At 39.1% G+C, this 18,956-nt stretch overlaps 2 protein-coding genes and 1 pseudogene across 2 annotated transcripts; all 3 read left to right on the top strand.

The window, feature by feature from the left end:
* The first annotated feature begins 9,420 nt into the window (after nt 1-9,420).
* On the top strand, nt 9,421-10,356 carry LOC101520991 (olfactory receptor 8I2). Its single transcript, XM_004585317.2, has one exon. It carries the CDS (start codon nt 9,424-9,426, stop codon nt 10,354-10,356), a length of 933 nt encoding a protein of 310 aa, XP_004585374.2. The 5' UTR covers nt 9,421-9,423.
* A 3,148-nt stretch (nt 10,357-13,504) lies between these two features.
* On the top strand, nt 13,505-14,818 carry LOC101535106 (olfactory receptor 8H2-like; annotated as a pseudogene).
* Nucleotides 14,819-17,600: 2,782 nt separating this feature from the next.
* On the top strand, nt 17,601-18,548 carry LOC101521230 (olfactory receptor 8H1-like). Its single transcript, XM_004585318.2, has one exon. It carries the CDS (start codon nt 17,601-17,603, stop codon nt 18,546-18,548), a length of 948 nt encoding a protein of 315 aa, XP_004585375.2.
* The last annotated feature ends 408 nt before the right edge of the window (nt 18,549-18,956 follow it).

Below are 18,956 nucleotides of genomic sequence, written 5' to 3'. Positions count from 1 at the left end.
CACTAATTCACTCCCCAAGTGGCTGCAACAGAGCTGCACTGATCTGAAGTTAGGATGCAAGAGCTTCTTCAGGGTTTCCCACACGGGTGCAGGGTCCTAAGGCTTTGGGCCGTCCTCATCTGCTTTCCCAGGCCACAAACAGGGAGCTGGGTGGGACGTGGGGCAGCCAGGACATGGCCTGGTACCCATATAGGATCCAACTTCATTCAAGATGACGACTTTAGCCATTGGGCTACCACATCCAGCCCACTGACAATTTTTCAAATATGTACTGATTTTTCATTCTCTGTGTCTGCAGTGTTGGAATTTGCCATTGGAAAGCAGCCTAACTGCATTTGTAAAGTAAGCCAGGAGTATTGTCTGGGCTAACCACAGGTACACTTATTTCCTGGTCAGTATATGGTTTGGATGCCAGTATATGAAGTTAGGTCTTATTCCAATAGCACAGAATCATTACCTTGAGTCTAGCCATGATAAGAATGGTCAGTTTTACGTGATGAAATGTGTCCTGCATATCAATGCCAATACCCATAATATCGGGCATCTAAAATTTTTATAATCAACCCATTACACTTTAATTTTAGTGTATAACATTAAAATTTATTATGACTATTAAATAATGGCAATTGTGTTTTTAAACGTAAGAAAATATATCTCTGCAAAGTTTCAGAAAATGCATAATGAAATATGAAAAGTCATGTATTTTCATTCTTTATTCTCAGATATGCTTTTATTTAAAGTTTTTTTTTATTTTTATTGAAAAGTCAGATATACAGAGAGTAGAGACAGAAAGACAAAGAGGAAGATCTTCCATCTGATGATTCACTCCCCAAGTGACCGCAAAGGCCATAGCTGAGCTGATCCGGAGTCAGAAGCCAGGAGTTCTTCTGGGTCTCCCACACAGGTGCAGAGTCCCAAGGCTTTGGGCCGTCCTTGACTGCTTTCCCAGGCCACAAGCAGGGAGCTGGATGGGAAGTGGAGTTGCTGGGATTAGAACCAGTGCCCGTATGGGATCCTGACGCCTGAGGACTTTAGCTGCTAGGCCACAGCGCCGGGTCCTATTCTCAGACATCTTATCCATTCTGTTTTTCCTAGAATATCTTCCTGCTTACAATTTTCTAAGATACAAATTTGGACAATTTCTTTAACTGTTTTTCACTACTTTTATTGTAAAGCCTGTGAATAGAAGCATTTAATGAAGTAAAACCTTCAGCAAACTTCTTGTTACAACATCAACAGATACAAAGGTAAATATGTATGTACATTTGTCCATCTAAAGTAACTGTATAAGGGAGACTGTCGTATTGAAAAGCAAAATACATCGTAGTATGCATCTCTACCATAAAAAGATAGGTTATCAATAGGACTGTCAACTTTATCTTGACAATAAGATCCTGTGTTTTCTACATTGTCTATGTCTACAATGTCATGCTACACCAAAATGAGAAAAGGATGGGCTTGTGACTGCTACTAAAGGACTATGCTACTGTAATAATATAGGGGGAAAAAGTCAGGGAGTGGCTAGATGGAAATGCTGGGAGGAAAACCTATGGAACCATACACTGACAAATAAAACTTTAAAAAACATAAAAATATCGTTATTGATGATAATAGTTGACAAGCCCTGGAGCATAAAAGGCGATAAATTGAAATAATATAACCTATGATCTTTCTTGATATACCCAAACAAGTAATTTCTATGAATTAATTAATTAATTATGTTACTATCTTTTCAATTTTGTTTCCAATTTAAAACACAACAACCTGATCGCTTCTCGGCCTTTGGGCTAGGATCAAGTGTAAAATACAACAGCCTTTAATCATCATGTTCTTATGCATTTTTTTCTGGTGGATTAGTTACATGTGATCTGTTTTTGGCATATTTATACTCACTTGCCACCTCTATGTTGTCAACACTGGGCTCACCATTTAATCCTGCATTAATTGCTTATTACTTATGAGACAGAGTAGGAGGAGAGAAAGTGTCTCCAATCCACTCAGGCTGCAAGCATCTAAGCTGGCCAGGCTTTGCCAAGACTGGGGCTCATTTCACTTCTTCAGCTTAGGGGAATGGAATCAGTTACCTAAGGCAGGATGTGTCTCCCCCTGAGTCTGGGTTTGCAGGAAGCTGGTACTGGGAGCAGAGCAAGGACTGGGACTTGACGATTCTGCATTGTACGTGGACATTGTTACAAGCGGCTTAACTACTACACCAGAGGCGCACTACTCTATATGTTCTTTATTCCAGTTTTCAACTCACTTCATATTTCCAAAATTAACTTCTCCGACAAATAAAACAACAAAATATTGAATGCCGCATCTATCCCGGTGCAAGGATATAAGGCTGTTTGTCTAGACTCTTGAGGAACAGTTTTTCTGTCTGCTTGTCACCTGGCACAGCCTTGGCTGATGCGACATTTGGGGAGTGGCCTATTCAGTGCTTTATCTGGCTGTTCTCTCTCTCTTTCTCTCTCTTCTCTCTTTTTTCTTTCTCTCAGCTTTCTTTCTTTCTCTCTCTCTCTCTTTTCCTTTTATCTTTTTCTCTGGTTCTGGCACCAAAATAAAAATGTAGAAGCCTGAGTTTATGTTGTAGCAGTTTTTAAAAATATATGCATATTTTTATAAAATCCATGGATTTTTTTATAAAATATTAACTTTTCAAAAACGTTCTGAACTCATTTTTAAAAATATTTACCCATTTTTATTTGAGAGGCTGATTTTATAGAGCAAGAAAGAGAGAAAGAAAGAGGTCTTTCATCTCTGCTTGGCTCTCCAAGCTAGAATGACCAGAGCTGAGCTGATCTGTAGCTGAGAGCCAGGAGCTTCCTTTTAGTCTCCCAAGAGGATGCAGGATCCCAAAAGAGTTGAGCCATCTTCCATTGGTCTCCAAGCTATACGCAGATAGCTGGATCAAAAGTGGAGCTGCCAGGACATGAACCATTGGTCATATGGGATGCCAGTACTTCAGGCAGAGGATTAGCCTTGCTATGGCATCACGCCTGCCACTTGTACTTATGTATGTATTTTCCAGTATATCATATAACAATAAAATTACACAAGCAAAGTAAATTTAGAACTGTAAGACATGTGTGCCATTGAATAATGAATGGCATAAACATCAGTGCAGTTAATTTTTTATCAGTTAATTCTTCCTTTTGGACCCTTATGTAATTGAAACAAAAACATCTATGACAGTGTCTCTCCATAACTAGAATAAGACAAACAAAGGAATGCTGTGCATTGGCAAGAAGGCTGCAGCTTTAATTGTTTCCGGTCCATCTTCAGTTGTTTGAATGAAAGCCGGGGGATTCCATCCTCCAAAGACCCGAGGCCAAATATAAACCCAGCAGTCAGGACATTAAGTAAAAACACTCAAGCTTTCTCTCATCACCAGGTAGGTACCATGCTTCTATGTTCTGACCAAAGATTATAAATGCCTCTCATGACTCCCAAAAGAGAAACTCTAAATATTTCATGGGAACAGAACATGAAGCAAAACTGTCTTCCTCAGGTCCATTCCAATTAGTGACAGAGCTAAAATAGAATGAGACCAGGGCCGAATGCCATTGCTCTGTTTGAAATAATTTATACATTTTCCATGTAAACTTCACATCTATGATTTTGATTAATTGCAAAAGAAAATCTTTTTTAAAATTTTTGGAATCTAAGGTTAATCATTGTAAAATACAAAATTCCATCAAGTCTCAAGAAAAAGCAGCAATTTCTTTAGATTTCCGTAGTAGGCATAGGGCATAAACTTAAACATTAATTTATTATAACTAATCTTACAGTTGTAGAGAAAGATGACATGTGAGATAATCCAGATGAAAATTATTCTTTATTATATTAGCTAAAATTGAAGGAATAACTATGAAATAAGAGAAGCAAGCAAAAAAGTCTGGAGTCAAAGTAACAAATTTGGCCTAAGAAATATTAATTAACCCTCTAAGGCTATGAAAACACCAAAATAAAAGAATGGACATAACAGAAAATGTACTAATTTGTTCAAAAAGTCAAGAATGTGAACTATGTGAACAAACTGGCAGGCTATGTTAAAGAAGCCTCTGGCTGACCAGCCAGTTTTCAAGTTTTTTTTTTTTTTTTTAAGTTTTTTTTTTGAAGTTCCCTGTTAGAGGAAGTTCACAGATGAATCTAATACTAATAAGTCATTGCCTTTCCAATAAAAAAAAAACAGTTATTTCTAAGCCCCTTGTAGGTTCAGTAACTTGAACAATTGAAACTATCTCGTAGCACTGTTTTGTAGCCTTTGAGTTGTCAGTAGACAACTGATTTTACATCATATTAATAGTGAGGGTACATCTAACCACAGCTTCTCTAATATTCCCATTACTACACTTTAATATCAGGGAAACATCATTCCTAAATAGTTTGGGATAGTTGATTGTGAAATACAATCTTCACAGACTCAGTGAAAATACATGTCATTGAAAGTCATGAATGGAACCTTCTTTTAAACATATTTAAAGACACATCTCCCATCATGAATGTGACGACATGACTGTAGCTTACAACTCCTCCTCATGTTCTGCCCTCTGTGAATAGTTAATGAAAAAACCTCAGAAATCAGCCATGCCTCTCCCATTTTTATAATCAATGCACCCAAACCCTGCAGAAAGACTTTCTCCCTTCAGTGGCTCCCTGCTATGTCCTAAGCGTGTGATTTTACTTTGCACATGAATAAATCTGGTTCCCTTATTGATGGTGTCGTCTTGATATTTTTGTTTTTGTATAAATTTCATTGAAAAACTCTGAAAATATCTAAATGAAAACTTAAAATAGTTGATTAGCAGATATCAAATGGGCATTTAAGAAATTATAAATTTAATTGTGAAAACAGTTACTGAATGTTTATGGTGAGTCGTCAAGCTTATAATATTTACATATTCATAATCATTGTATACATTTTATCAAATATCAGAATATAAAATAACTGAAATGAATTCTAAATTAAAAAAATAGTCAATTCTAAGCATTTTGAAAGATTAAAATATAGTTTTATTTTTATCATTGTGGTCCCATACGAAATTTAGTGCCCATTGCCTAATTATTATTTAACAAATATGCACTGATGACTGAAAGAATGCAGGAACAAGCATATAATTCGATTTTTCTAAAATTTCATTCTTTTAAGATTTAGTGATTTCTGTTTGAGAGGTTGATTTACACAGAGAAGGAAAGACAGACAGGGAGACACACAGAAACACAGCCAGAGAGAGAGAGAGGGAGACAGAGAGAGAGGGAGATTCCATCTCCTGGCTAACTCCCCAAATGGCTGCAGTGGCTAGAATTGAGCTGATCCAAAGTCAGGAACTTGGATATTCTTCCATTTCTCTCATGTGGGACAGGATCCCAAGGACCTGATGTTCTGTTGTTTTCCCACAACATAGGCAGGGAGCTGGAAGTGTAACAGTTGGGATTGGAACTGTGCTCTATGGGATGCCACATTATAGCATTATCATGCTACACCACTGTGCTGGTCCTTACTGTGCTATCAGGGTAGCCCTATAAAGAGAGGTGTTTCTTTCTCCTTTATTTTTGCATTTTAAAATTATACATTCATCTTATGAGGGAGACAGAGACATGCATACAGAGAATGGAGCAAGACACAGAGAGAGAAATCTAACTTCTGTCTGCCTAAATTACCTCAACTGTTGGACCTTGACCAGCCTAAAGCCAGGTACCAGCAGCTTTTTCAGGGTTTCCTACATGGTGCAGGAGCCCCAGATCTTGGGCCAGACTCCGCTGATTTCCCAGGTGCATTAGCAGAGAGCTAGATTGGGAGTGGAGCAGCTTGGACTTGAATTGGTGCCCATAGTGGATGTTGGGCCTGCAAATGGAGGATTCTCCTTTCTAAGCCCTTGTGGTAACTTTTGAAACTTCATTTTTTAATGATGCACATTAGCAGAGAAAAAAAATATCCATAAATCTGATTAGTTGATCATCAGTAAGTGAGATGGCAACAGGTATTGCATTGACTTTTTAAAAACGTTTAATGTGGGGCCCAGCACGGTAGCATGATGGTTAAGGTCCTCGCCTTGAACGCACCAGTTCTAATCCCAGCAGCTCCACTTCCCATCCAGCTCCCTGCTTGTGGCCTGGGAAAGTAGTCGAGGACGGCCCAAAGCCTTGGGACCCTGCACCCGCGTGGGAGTCCCGGAAAGAAGTTCCTAACTCCTGGCTTCTGACTCCGGATCAGCTCAGCTATGGCCTTTGCGGTCCCTTGGGGAGTGAATCATCGAATGGAAGATCTTCCTCTCTGTCTCTCCTCCTCTCTGTACATCTGCCTTTCCAGTAAAATAAATAAATCTTTAAAAAATGTTTAATGTGACAATTAAGATTAGAGGTAACAATGATTCTTAGTTCTTGTTTTCCTCTGAAATATCTGCCTCACTCCATCACTATCATACTTAATTTTTAAGAATGCAACAAAATAGAATTAAAAATTGTGCAGATCTGTAAGGAAGTGTTTGTCAAAAGATAGTCCATATGTCTGGGACATTTAGGAAATTTCATTTTCATGAACCAATTTCAGAACTATTAAATGAGAGTCTTTACAGCGGTATATACCAGGAAGCTGTTTTACATAATTAAACACATTTTAAACAATTACAATGCAAATTAATAAAGCAATTTGATTTTTTAAAAGTTGTATATTTTTGTTTAAGAGGCATATTAACAGAGAGCAGAGATGAACATAGAATGCCTTCCAATCAGTGCTTCGCTCCTCAAATGGCCACAACAGCGAGAGCTGACCTGATTTGGAATTGGGTACCAGGAGACCCTTCCAGGTCTCCCATGTGGATACAGGATCTAAAGCACGTGGGCCAGCCTCTGTTGCTTTCACAGACCACTAACAGGGAGCTGGATTGGAAGGGAAGCAGCTGGGACATGAACCAGAACCCATATGGGATGCTGGCACCACAGGTTGGAGGATTAGCCCAGGCAGCCACGGTGCTGAACTCTGCAGTTCAATGTTCACTTCAAGTGTGCTGTTCTTTTATTAGAAGGCTAATGATTTTGTGTACATACCATTCAGCACAATCAAAGAAATCATGGATTTCTATGCAAAATTTAGTAAAATAATTTTGCACACAATGACAACAAGAAACAAATGAGTAGGTAGGTTCTAATCTTCTTAATGGGTGCTAGATCTGAACACATAGACAGAGGTTATCTTATATCGTGTAAGTCATGAATCCCATAGTTTCATAATATTGTCAAATTTCAGACAGAGTATCAAATACAAGACTACTAATAATACAGAAATGTCTCAAAAACTATGGTAGTTGAATTTTTAATCCATCTGATGCTATTACAATAAACATTAATGAAGAATACACATTTCCAACTGTTTGTTACAAATCAATCCCAGGAAAATCAGAAATAGACTTTTGGGAACAATTAATCACAACTCAGGAGATCAGATATGCTAATTGGTCAATTCCTAAATGAGACAAACGCAAAGGTTTCAGGATATGATGCTTTAATAAGCAGACTTTTTCATGTACTCGTTTTCAAAAGAAAACCCTTTCCTAATACGGCTGCCTTAGAAATTCACTAAGAATATATAAAGACTTTTGATTATCACTAAGGCACATGGAATAAATTTCTTAACAATTTTGACTCTTATTTCAATCCTGTAAATGTAAGATAATATATCAGCACGCTCAACAAAATCAGATTTTCTTCATCAACATCACAAGGTTTGAAAGGCTACCTTATATAAGAAATTTAGCTTTAATGCTATGTACAAAAAAAAAGAGGTAGCAGTGGCAGCAGTGACAATAATAGTAAAAAAGGCAAGCCATCATTGCCATGATTCATGGGCCTCAGAATTACAGAGGAGGCCATAATAATCAGTCTAATTTTTTTGTTGTTTTTAGTAACAAAAGCTAATGATCTGTAGTGAAAACGCATGTGGATTTCTGAATCCAAGGTAAGCCTAATTCTCCATCCTCGTCTACCACTCTTGCGGATGTCTATGCATCTTGCGTTGAATAACTTTTAATGTGTTGCATTTTTATTAGACTTTCAGAAAAGTATTCTTTGGTGATAAGTGAGACATCATAATTTCATCAAACAAATGTTTGTTAAATGCATTAACAGACATATTTGTGAACACGTACCAAATTAAATTAATAAGTATCCACAATATAATATGAAATTCTCTTTAGCTACCATATTAAATGTCTGAAACAAGCTTGATTTAACTGTGCAAATCAGTCTCCTTTTTTCTTCATGTCAATTAAATTAAAGAACAAATATTTTCATTTCTCCGAGGTCATTTTATAATTTTATTCATTTTTAAATGTTTATTTAGCTTCATTTCTTTGATTTAAACAAAATCAGGTCACAAATGAACCTGTAATTTCTAACGTCATGCTTACTTTTCAGTGGCGACAATCCCACTTTCTAATAATAAGCATGAAAAAAAATAGCTTGTTGATTAAGTTACTCAAGTGATCTTAGCCCAGTAATACAGAGTTAGTGACAGGAAAAATGTGTATGTGAAATTATATAATTAATATGTAATACAAGCTTTTAATTTTATAATTTCATATCAGAATCTAGCGAAGTTTTATTAAGTCCAAGCAAATACTGTGTTCATCTGAATTTTACTAGAATCCTAAAACAACCTTGGAAACCAGCTATTACATATTACAAAAACTGGACTGCTACACAAAAGTATCATTAAAGTTTCTTTTCTGGGACTGGGTCAGGGATAGAGCAGTAGCCTAGCAAGTGAATCCGTTACCCACAGTGCCTGCATCATATATGGGCACCTGTTCATGTCCTTGTTCTCTATTTCTGATCCAGCTGTCTGCTAATGGACTGGAAAAGCAGAAGTGGCCTCGGTCCCCTGTACCCACGTGGGAGATGCGGAAGTTCTTGTCTTCTGGCTTCAGACCGAGCCAGCTGTGATCATTGTGTCCATTTGTGAAGTGAACCAGCAAATGGAAGACTATATGTCTTTGCTCTCTGAAAAAAGAAGACTGTCAAAAACTAGATAAATAGCTCTTTAAAACAAATTCCTTTCTTTCCAAATGATGATGTAATTTGTTCTATAATATAAATGGATAGTTTCATGAATTTGAGTCCAGTGATAGATTGTAATAGATGGCTAATGATCTCAGTAGCAATTTCTTCAAATCATTGAAAAATATTCTTTACAGTGCTACTAACTCTACAAACACGAACCTGGTATCTTATTAGGACATCTCAGGTCTTCAGAAATACCATGCATAAATGGCCAACTAACTTGAAGTCAATATAAATCTACTCTCCATCTGGTCTTGTCGTATTTTTGTGTCTAGTTGATTGGTTATTAGCCCTTTGGACTTGAATCCCTTCCTTACGTTTGTGGTTATTTGTTCAGCAGTTCGAAGGCCTCTGTTGATGTCCATGGCTGTGAATAATCTCACTGAGGTGACTCGCTTCATCCTCTCTGGATTTACAAATCACCCTGAATTACAAGTCTGTCTTTTCCTGATGTTTCTCTTCATTTATCTATTCACAATATTGGGAAATCTGGTCCTCATCCTGTTAATCAGAATTGACACGCAGCTTCACACACCTATGTACTTTTTCCTTAGCAACTTGGCCTTCATTGACATATGTTATTCCTCTACCGTAACACCCAAGGCACTGGTCAATTTCCAGCCCAATCAGAATTCCATCTCCTTTATATGCTGCTTTGTTCAAATGTACTTCTTTGTTGGTCTGGTGTGTAGTGAGTGTTTTCTTTTGGGATCAATGGCTTATGATCGATATGTAGCAATTTGCAATCCCTTATTATATTCAATAGTCATGTCACCAAAAGTGTGCAGCTGGCTGGGAGTAATGCCCTATCTGATAGGCTTCACCAACTCTCTGGTGTCTATCTGTGTGATCAGCCGTTTGGGATTCTGTGACTCTCACATCAATCATTTTTTCTGTGATACCACGGCTCTTTTGGCCCTGTCCTGTGCAGACGCATTCAACACTGAATTGGTGATCTTCGTTTTAGCGGGGTTCACTCTTCTTAGCTCTCTCCTCATCATCACAGTCACGTACGTGGCCATCATCTCAGCCATCCTGAAGATGCAGTCAGCAGCAGGTAGGCAGAAAGCCTTTTCCACCTGTGCATCCCACCTCATAGGTGTGACTGTATTCTACGGGTCTCTGATCTTCACGTACCTGCAGCCAGATAACACATCATCCCTGACCCAGGCACAGGTGGCATCTGTATTCTATACCATTGTCATTCCAATGCTAAACCCACTGATCTACAGTCTGAGGAACAAAGATGTGAAAAACGCACTCCTGAGAGTTTTACAAAGAAAACGTTTCCCATGAGAAATCAAGGAAATGTATAATAAAAAAAGAAACTCAGTAACTTAAGAGGCTGATTGCTCCAACAACAACAAAAATATGTATTAACCTTCAGAGGAATGATAGGAATACAAGCCTTGAAATTTGGGAAGAGATGACCTGGCACTGGATGCTTAGTGGGCTGTGCATTACAGCACAGACACCTACAGGAATTAAGTTGTTATGGAAACACAGCTTGGAATTCCATGTCCTCAGATATCAACAAATGTAGAGTAGAAAATCAAAAGACTGAGAGATCAAAACACAGGAGCTGTACCACACCTAGAAAGGATATTTATCATCCAAGAGCAAAAGGAAAGAACACAAAATAAAAGAAACATCACTGACAGGGCCCGGAGCAATAGCTTAGCGGCTGAAGTACTTGCATTGCACACCCCCCGATTCCATATGGGTGCTGGTTCTAATCCCAGAAGTCCAGCTTCCCATTCAGCTCCCTGTTTGTGGTCTGGAAAAGCAGTCGAGGATGGACCAAAACCTTGGGACCCTGCACCCACGTGGGAGACCTGGAGGAGATTCCTGGCTCCTGGCTTCAGATGGCTCAGCCCCAGCCGCTTGGGGAATGAATCAGTGGACAGAAGATCTTCCTCTCTGTTTCTCCTCCTGTGTATCTGCCTTTCCAATTAAAAAGATAATAAATTCTTAAAAAAACAGAACGAAATACTGACAAGAGGTGGATATAAAAGCATGAAGAGTGAAGACACTTCCATGGACACATTAATGGGAACAACCGATATCAAGTAGCAGATGTAGAAATCTGTTGGTAATGTGGATCATTCTTCCAAAATAGCTAATTTTTTATCATTATTTTATAAAACATAATTTTGATTGCAGACTATCCTACACTTGTGATGGATACAAATACCATTTTTCTACTAAAAATAGCACAAAAGCAACTTATTTTCGGAAGCAACTGTGTCAAATTTTGCATCTTGATATTTTTCTGGGGTAGTGGTAATATGGTAGGGTACCATGTTTTAGTCAGCAGTGTGATCACTAGAGTACACCAGCAGCAAATCACAACGTACTGCATTGCCAATGTTTTCATAGTTCAAGCACTCAACAAGTTACCTAAGATAAGATGATATTTCTTTTTGACAATTTTTCTTAACTGTAATGAAAATATTCGCAGCATATATGTAATAGACAAGTTAAGATGTGATGTTGGAAGTTTACATGTCTAAAATGCAGTTTTGACTCAGAATATTTCCAGAGTTCAGAACTCGAGAAGGGTGCCTGGGGTAGGCGTAAAGAAGAAAGAAATGGACCACTACAATTTCAGGATCATAATGGACAATGCAAGAAAGCTGTCCCCTTTATTTATACGGAAGCAGTCACAAGCTCTGGCAGGGACTTTTTAGGTCATGGTCAAGTGGGTAATTCTGTGATTTGTTTCACCTTAAAGCTCTCAATAGAAGTTCTCAATAGATGGCACATATCAATAACACATTGCTACTACAATCCTCATTCTACAACTTTATCGAGAATCAGTTACGGCAGGAAATGCATCACAAACAAAAGGGGAACCTAAAGATCAAGGATGGTCAAATGAGGGCAGCAGAGACAGACAGCAGGAATAATAAAAGGCATTTTTGTAGTGATCAGGGACCTTAACCTCCAAGCTCACATTGATAGTAAAAACACCACAGCAACAAACAATGCCTGAAGAGATTATAGAATTCTTCAGCGGGGTGGTCCATGCAAAGGAAGGTGGAACTGCCTTCAGTGGTTGGTAGAGACATCCACGGGGCTCTGCCATGCAGTGGGAAATTCCTTGCAGCCCTGCCTGCAATGGAACAGTTCTCCACACACCTTTGTGTCCTCCACACCAACTGCAAAGACCCCAGCATAAGATGAGTTTTTAGGACAGAATCCTATTAGTTTGTATCTGCACAGAGTAATGTGATCTGTTTATTAAATGCAATGGTCTGTCTACTCCAACATCAAATTCACATTCTAAATAAATGTAGTTTGCCACCTAGTTCAAAGACTGGATATAATCTTGGTTGTGTGTGTGTGTGTGTATCTGTGTCCCTGTATGTGTGTGTCTACATGTGTTAGGATTTTTACTAACAATTTCTGGAAAAGCTAAACTAATTATGTAAATAGACTCATTATTATATATAAAATCTTTTTTCAAATAATTTCTTCTATGAATGTGCTCTCTTAACAGTTTAGAACAAAGGCCTGGCATGACAGCGTAGTGTTTAAAGTCCTCACTTCGAACGCCCCGGGATCCCATATGGGCACCGGTTCTAACCCCAGCAGCCCCGCTTCCCATCCAGCTCCCTGCTTGTGCGCTGGGCAGGCAGTCGAGGACGGCCCAAAGCCTTGGGACCCTGCATCCGTGTGGGAGACCTGGAAGAAGCTCCTGGCTCCTGGCTTCGGATAGGCGCAGCACTGGCCATTGCAGCTGCTTAGGGAGTGAACTCTTAGAGTTCTAGTATAATGTTAGTATGTTAGAATGTTAGAATGTTAGCGTTAGGTAATGTTAGGCCCTTTCGTGCCAAGAAGCTGCTGCTTTGCTAGGTCGGGACGCGTCTGAACCATGGGAAAACTCCACTTTAGTGATAAATGTTGTTCCTCTGTGACCTTGTGAACAGTGTCACAAGCCTTATCTATAGAACGCACCCGGGTGCAGGACAGTCGCACAATCATCCGGTCCCAGGAACAGGATGAGCCGTAAAGATAATGTGTGTGGGAACGGAATGAGCTGTCTAGACCCAGGGGCCTTAAAGATAATGTGTGTGGGAATGGAGTGGACCGCATGCAACTGGGCTTTACGCTGATTGCTGTGTTTGAATGATGTATGTGATGGCCGAAAGGGGGCCTATATACTCTCTAGCCTTCTGCTGGTTCAAAGTCCAGCCCCTCCTTAGCTGGCCTGCGTGCCCCAAGATCAGTCTGACCCCAGCATGCTGGCACAATAAACTCTGCTTGTTTTTGCATAATCAGTGAGGTTGTTTGTCGTTCGTGGGAAATTGACAAAACCAGACCCTAACAGAACCATCGGACGGAAGATCTTCCTCTTTCTCTCCCCCTTTCTATATATCTGGCTTTCCAATAAAAATAAATAAATCTTAAAAAAAAAAACAGCTTAGAACAAGTGGACACCATGAGCAGAAGAAATAACACAAACATGTCTGAATTCATCAGTATGGGGTTGACAGACTCTCCAGAGTCCAACTGGTCCTCTTCGTGCTATTTCTACTGATATACCTGATCACTGTGTTGGGGAATACAATGTAGGGATGATGCTGGTAATCCAGCTCAATCCCCAAATGCACACTCCCAAGTGTTTCTTCCCCATTCACCTGCCATTTCTTCTGGCCTCACTTACTCAACTGTCATCAGACCAAAAGCTTGGAAAACCTACTGACTTCCAACACGTATATATCATTCGTGGCTTGCTTCACCCAGATACCATTTTTTTTAAGATTTACTTATTTTTATTACAAAGTCAGATATATAGAGATAGGAGAAGAGACAGAGAGGAAGAGCTTCAGTTCAATAATTCACTCCCTAAGTGACCGCAATGGCAGGTGCTGCACCAATCCGAAACCAGGAGCCAGGAGCTCTTCCAGGCATCCCATGCAGGTGCAGGGTCCCAAGGTACAGGGCTGTCCTCAATGGCTTCTCCAGGCCACAAGCAGGGAGCTTGTGGGGAAGCGGGGCCGCCAGGGTTAGAACCGGTACTCATATGGCACCCCGGTACGTTCAAGGTGAGGACTTTAGCTGTTAGACCATCATGCTGGGCCCACACCCAGATGTATTTTTTTGTTCTTTTGGAGGCTGCTGTTCCCTGCTCTCCTCCATGGCCTATGATCACCGTGTGGAGATCTGCAGTGCTCTGCACTATCTGCTTATTACATCCAGAAGACACCGCTTTGCCCTAATTACAGGAACCTACTTGCTTGTGTTATGGTCTTCTCTATTAATTTGCTTTGCATGAGTATATTGCACTCCTGGGATGCCAATGAAATCCATCGCATTTTCTGTGATATGTTCCAGTTCTAGTCCTGTCCTGCACAGGTGCATACGACACTGAGATCATAATTTTTATTGTTGATGGTGCTACCTTAATGCTGTCCCTTATCACAATTGCTATGTCTTATGCATTCGTTATCTCTACTTCCTGAAAACTAATTCTGCTTCTGGAAAGCAAAAAGCCTACTCTACCTGTTCCTCCCATCTTCTGGGTGTCACCGTGGTTTATGGCACTATGATTTTTACTTATTTAAAACCAAGTAAGTCCTACTCCTTGGGAAAGGTCCAAGTCCCTTCTGTTTTTTATACGATTGTGACCCTGATGTTGAATCCACTCATTTGTAATTTTAGGAATAAAGAAATAAAAAGTGCTTTTTTTTTTGGAGTCCCACAGAAAGGAAACACCTCCAGGCCAATAAAGAAGTGGTACGCTAAATATTGATGCTTGCATTTCCTTTCTTTTCAGGTGTGTGTTTTTTTTGTTGTTGTTGTTTCTCTCTGATACTAGAACTTTTAATTTTTATTTCTGTGTAAGGACCCTTTACTTGTCTAAGCATGAGCGTGGACATTTACAAAATATTCATAAAAGCCCATATTATAATATATAATATATAATCATATTATATATGATTATATAATTAAAGTTTCATCACACACATTTCAAATGTATCCCCAGTTTAAGTAATTTCAACCTGAAATAGAACTATGCTTGTGGCATAATGATAACCTTCAGATTCCATGTATGTAATATGTGAAGAAATACATAAAATTCTTAACAACTCCTATTGCGATCAAACGTTCCAGTATGTAGATTCTGGTACATACACATTGTTGGCTTGTACCCTTGATGAGCAATTGAGAATGGAAGCTTCAATGTCCTCAGTTACATAAGAAAAATCCATATTTTGTCATGAATTGTTGATAGTGCTGACAATTGTCTAAAAAGTCAATATTCTTACGATATCTTAATGTGTTCTACATGCTATTTTTGGTTAATTTTAAAAAAGCAACAGGTAAAAAGAAAAATCAAGTCATCAATTGTGTTATTAGGAAAAGGTAAAATCATGTAATGGTAGTGATTTTTAGGAAAGGTTTGAGAGAATTTAGAATATACAAAAATGTTAAAATAAATCATACGCTATTAAGGACTTCGTTCTATTCTTCCTTAACAGACCTTAGTTGTAAAGGAAATGCATGAGGGAGGGCGGTCTGCTCTGGGACCCTACTGCGCATGTGGGAAGTGGTAGAAGTCCCTGGCTGTGATTTTGGACAGCACAATACAAACTCTTGTGGCCATTTGGGGTGAAAGTGTTCTGAACAAGAAGCCACTCCTGAAGGAGCTGAGTGTACCAGAGGACAAGAAAACCTTGAAACACCAAGCAGCAGATGAGTCCCAGTGCTAGCTCTCCTTCCTGCCTCCCTCTGGCCACCAACAATAGAAGAGCTTCAGGAATAGCCTCAGTGCCATCTTGGCCAAGGTCAAACCGACACTCTCACCCAGAAATGGTTCCAATGCTGAGTCTGTGCAGAAGATCCACAGCGCCATGATGACACGTCACAGTCACAAGCATGCACGAACTGAGGAGCGCTGCCTTCCCCCACCCCCCACACTTCAAATGTCTAAAATCTCAGAGCTCTGTACCTTCATGGTTTACCCTGCCATGTGGAAGTTGTCCCGGGCTGTCTCCCAACAGGCAACAGTCTGCCAGTTTCTCTGTTTCTCTCTCTTCTCTCTCTCTCTCTCTCTCCCCACCACCTATCCTTCTTCTCCATTTTCTCTCCACAACCAACTCCCAACTTCTCTCTCTCCATCTATTCTTCTTTCTGTAATTTATCCTTCAAATAAATCTTTGATAAGCAAAGAAAAAATATTACAAAAATATCACAAAACAAAAACAAGGCCTCTGCCACTTTTCCTAAGATAGCTTCAAAAAGAATGACCAAACATTTGCTGGGAGCCTAACTTGACTTCATTTAATCTTGAGCTTTTTGTCCTTGGAAGCATACCAAGCATCTTCCCTGGAAATTGGTCCCTGAGGATGACCAACTGTTGCGTGATCCTAAACCCCAGCATGGGAGGTCCCTGAAATCACTAAAGTGACAGATAAGGCTTGCTTTGTTCAGTTTGCATTCAGAGTAGCTCCCTGCTATTTTATTGAGGCATCAATTTCTGCTAAATGTTCCAATTTAACATACCTGATGAAAATTCTAGGTTTATTTATTTCCATCACAAAAAATGATATGAATTCATGAAAATGTCACAACTGTTTATACTACAGGAGAATGTCATTATATAGCAGAGATTTCCAACTTACTGTTTTCATATATTGTTTGCATGAAAACTATGAAGTAGGAAAAGATGAGAGGAATTTTTTTCACCCGTGAGGCTGACAGTAAGTATCGTCAAACGTGGTGGGTTATGGGTCAGTTTACATGAAAGGTGGACTTTGCCAGCTAATGTATGTTCACACATGATGTTGCTAAATCCTTATTATAAATAATGGCAGGGTTTGTGGGGCCAAACTGTGGCGCGGATAGAGTCTAGTATCAATTTCCAGAAAAAAATTTTTGTTTAATATTTGTGTTGGAAATCTTCTTTTCTAGAAATCAATAGCTCTGCATGGCCTGCAGCTTTGATGCGCCTCACTGAAACCTCATAATCATTTATTGTATCTTTGTAAGTATAAGAATTAATTGGAGCAAGCACATTTCAACCGATGAATATAAAGAGTTCACTTTTGTATATCAAATTTATACCACATTTTTATTACATTATTTATATGTGGGTATATAGTATTATTAACATATTCACCGGAATCAAACTTACTCCATACAAGTGCTCTGTTCACAGATGTTAGCTCCAAGATGGAATAAATCACTTAGTCTTTCTATACACTATTTTTTGTGTGTGCATGTAGATGGTATATAAACTACTGTAAGAAAATATTTTCAAATGGATTAAATGTTTTTTAATAGAACGCATTTCAAACAGCAAAAGTAGCTCAAAGTATGTGATATGTTGTAATTATTTTATAGTGGCAAACATCAGTTTATAACATTATGTGTCAGATTTTTTCTCCAGAATTAGGTACACCCATATCAATTTATAGATGATTGATTTGACTATGTAAAGCCAAGTCATTTTTATAAGCAAATACCTTTCCAAAGGCATTCTCCCTATGAAGTCTGATTTGCTAAGTGTTTAGAACAAGTGGACAGACACCATGAGTAGAAGGAATAATACAAACGTGCCTGACTTCATCCTTGTGGGGTTGACAGAGTCTGAGGAGATCCGGCTGGTCCTCTCTGTGCTGTTTCTGCTGATCTACCTGCTCACTGTGCTGGTGTATGTAGGAATGATGCTCATCATCCGCCTCGATCCCCACCTGCACACCCCCATGTACTTCTTCCTCTCTCACCTGTCCTTTCTGGACCTCTCTTACTCAACTGTCATCACACCCAAAACCCTGGAGAACTTGGTGACTTCCACTAAGTCTATTTCGTTCTCAGGCTGCTTCACCCAGCTGTTCTTTTTTGTTCTTTTGGCATCTGCTGAGTGTTTCCTCCTCTCCTCCATGGCCTATGACCGCTATGTCGCGATCTGCAACCCTCTGCACTATTCACTCACCATGTCCCCAAGACTCTGCTGCGCCCTTGTCACTGTGTGCTATGTGATTGGCTTTATGGATTCCTCCATCAATGCTCTGTGCATGCGCAGACTCCACTTCTGTGACTCCAATGTCATCCGCCACTTTTTCTGTGACATAACCCCTATTCTAGCCCTGTCCTGCACGGATACATATGACACTGAAATTGTGATATTTGTGTTTGCTGGTTTTACTCTAATGGTGTCCCTTGTCACAGTAGTTATGTCCTATGTGCTCATTCTGTCTACTATCCTGACAATTAATTCCACTTCTGGAAAACAAAAAGCCTTCTCTACCTGTGCCTCCCATCTCCTGGGAGTCACTGTATTTTATTGCACTATGATTTTCACTTACTTAAGGCCCAGTAAGTCTTACTCTTTTGGAAGGGATCAAGTTGCTTCTGTTTTTTATACAATTGTGATCCCCATGCTCAATCCACTCATTTATAGTCTGAGGAACAAAAAAGTGAAAAATGCTCTTTTTAGAGTAATGTGTAGGAGAAACAACTCCAAGCAAATAAAATAACAGTGATGCTGAACATGTAAATAATCTTTACCTTTTTTTGTTACTGTTGGTTATTTTTCTGGTCTCAAAACTGTCAAACTCTGTTTCTTTTGTCATGGTCTTCACTTGATCTAATGTGATCTCTGAAATGTTCATGGCAGGCTTTTAAAAATCCACCGTATAACTAGATACCAAGAAACATGTATTAAACCCCTGGTCCAAATTGTACATACATTTAAATTATTTAAGCATGGTTGGCATGCAAAATCTATGACATCTGATTAACACATTTGCAGTTGCATTGCAGAATTCAATTTTATACTATGCCACAATAAAATCAAGCTCCATTTGCAGAACAATGATAACAGCTTCAGAAATCATCCAAGCAAAATATGTATATGAGAACTGAATCAGAGATTAGGAGTACTT

This window comes from Ochotona princeps, chromosome 4 (assembly GCF_030435755.1).
Source record: "Ochotona princeps isolate mOchPri1 chromosome 4, mOchPri1.hap1, whole genome shotgun sequence".
NCBI classification, from domain to species: Eukaryota; Metazoa; Chordata; class Mammalia; order Lagomorpha; family Ochotonidae; genus Ochotona; species Ochotona princeps.
Note: the sequence above shows the minus strand (reverse complement) of the source record. Positions and strands in the feature narration are given on the sequence as shown.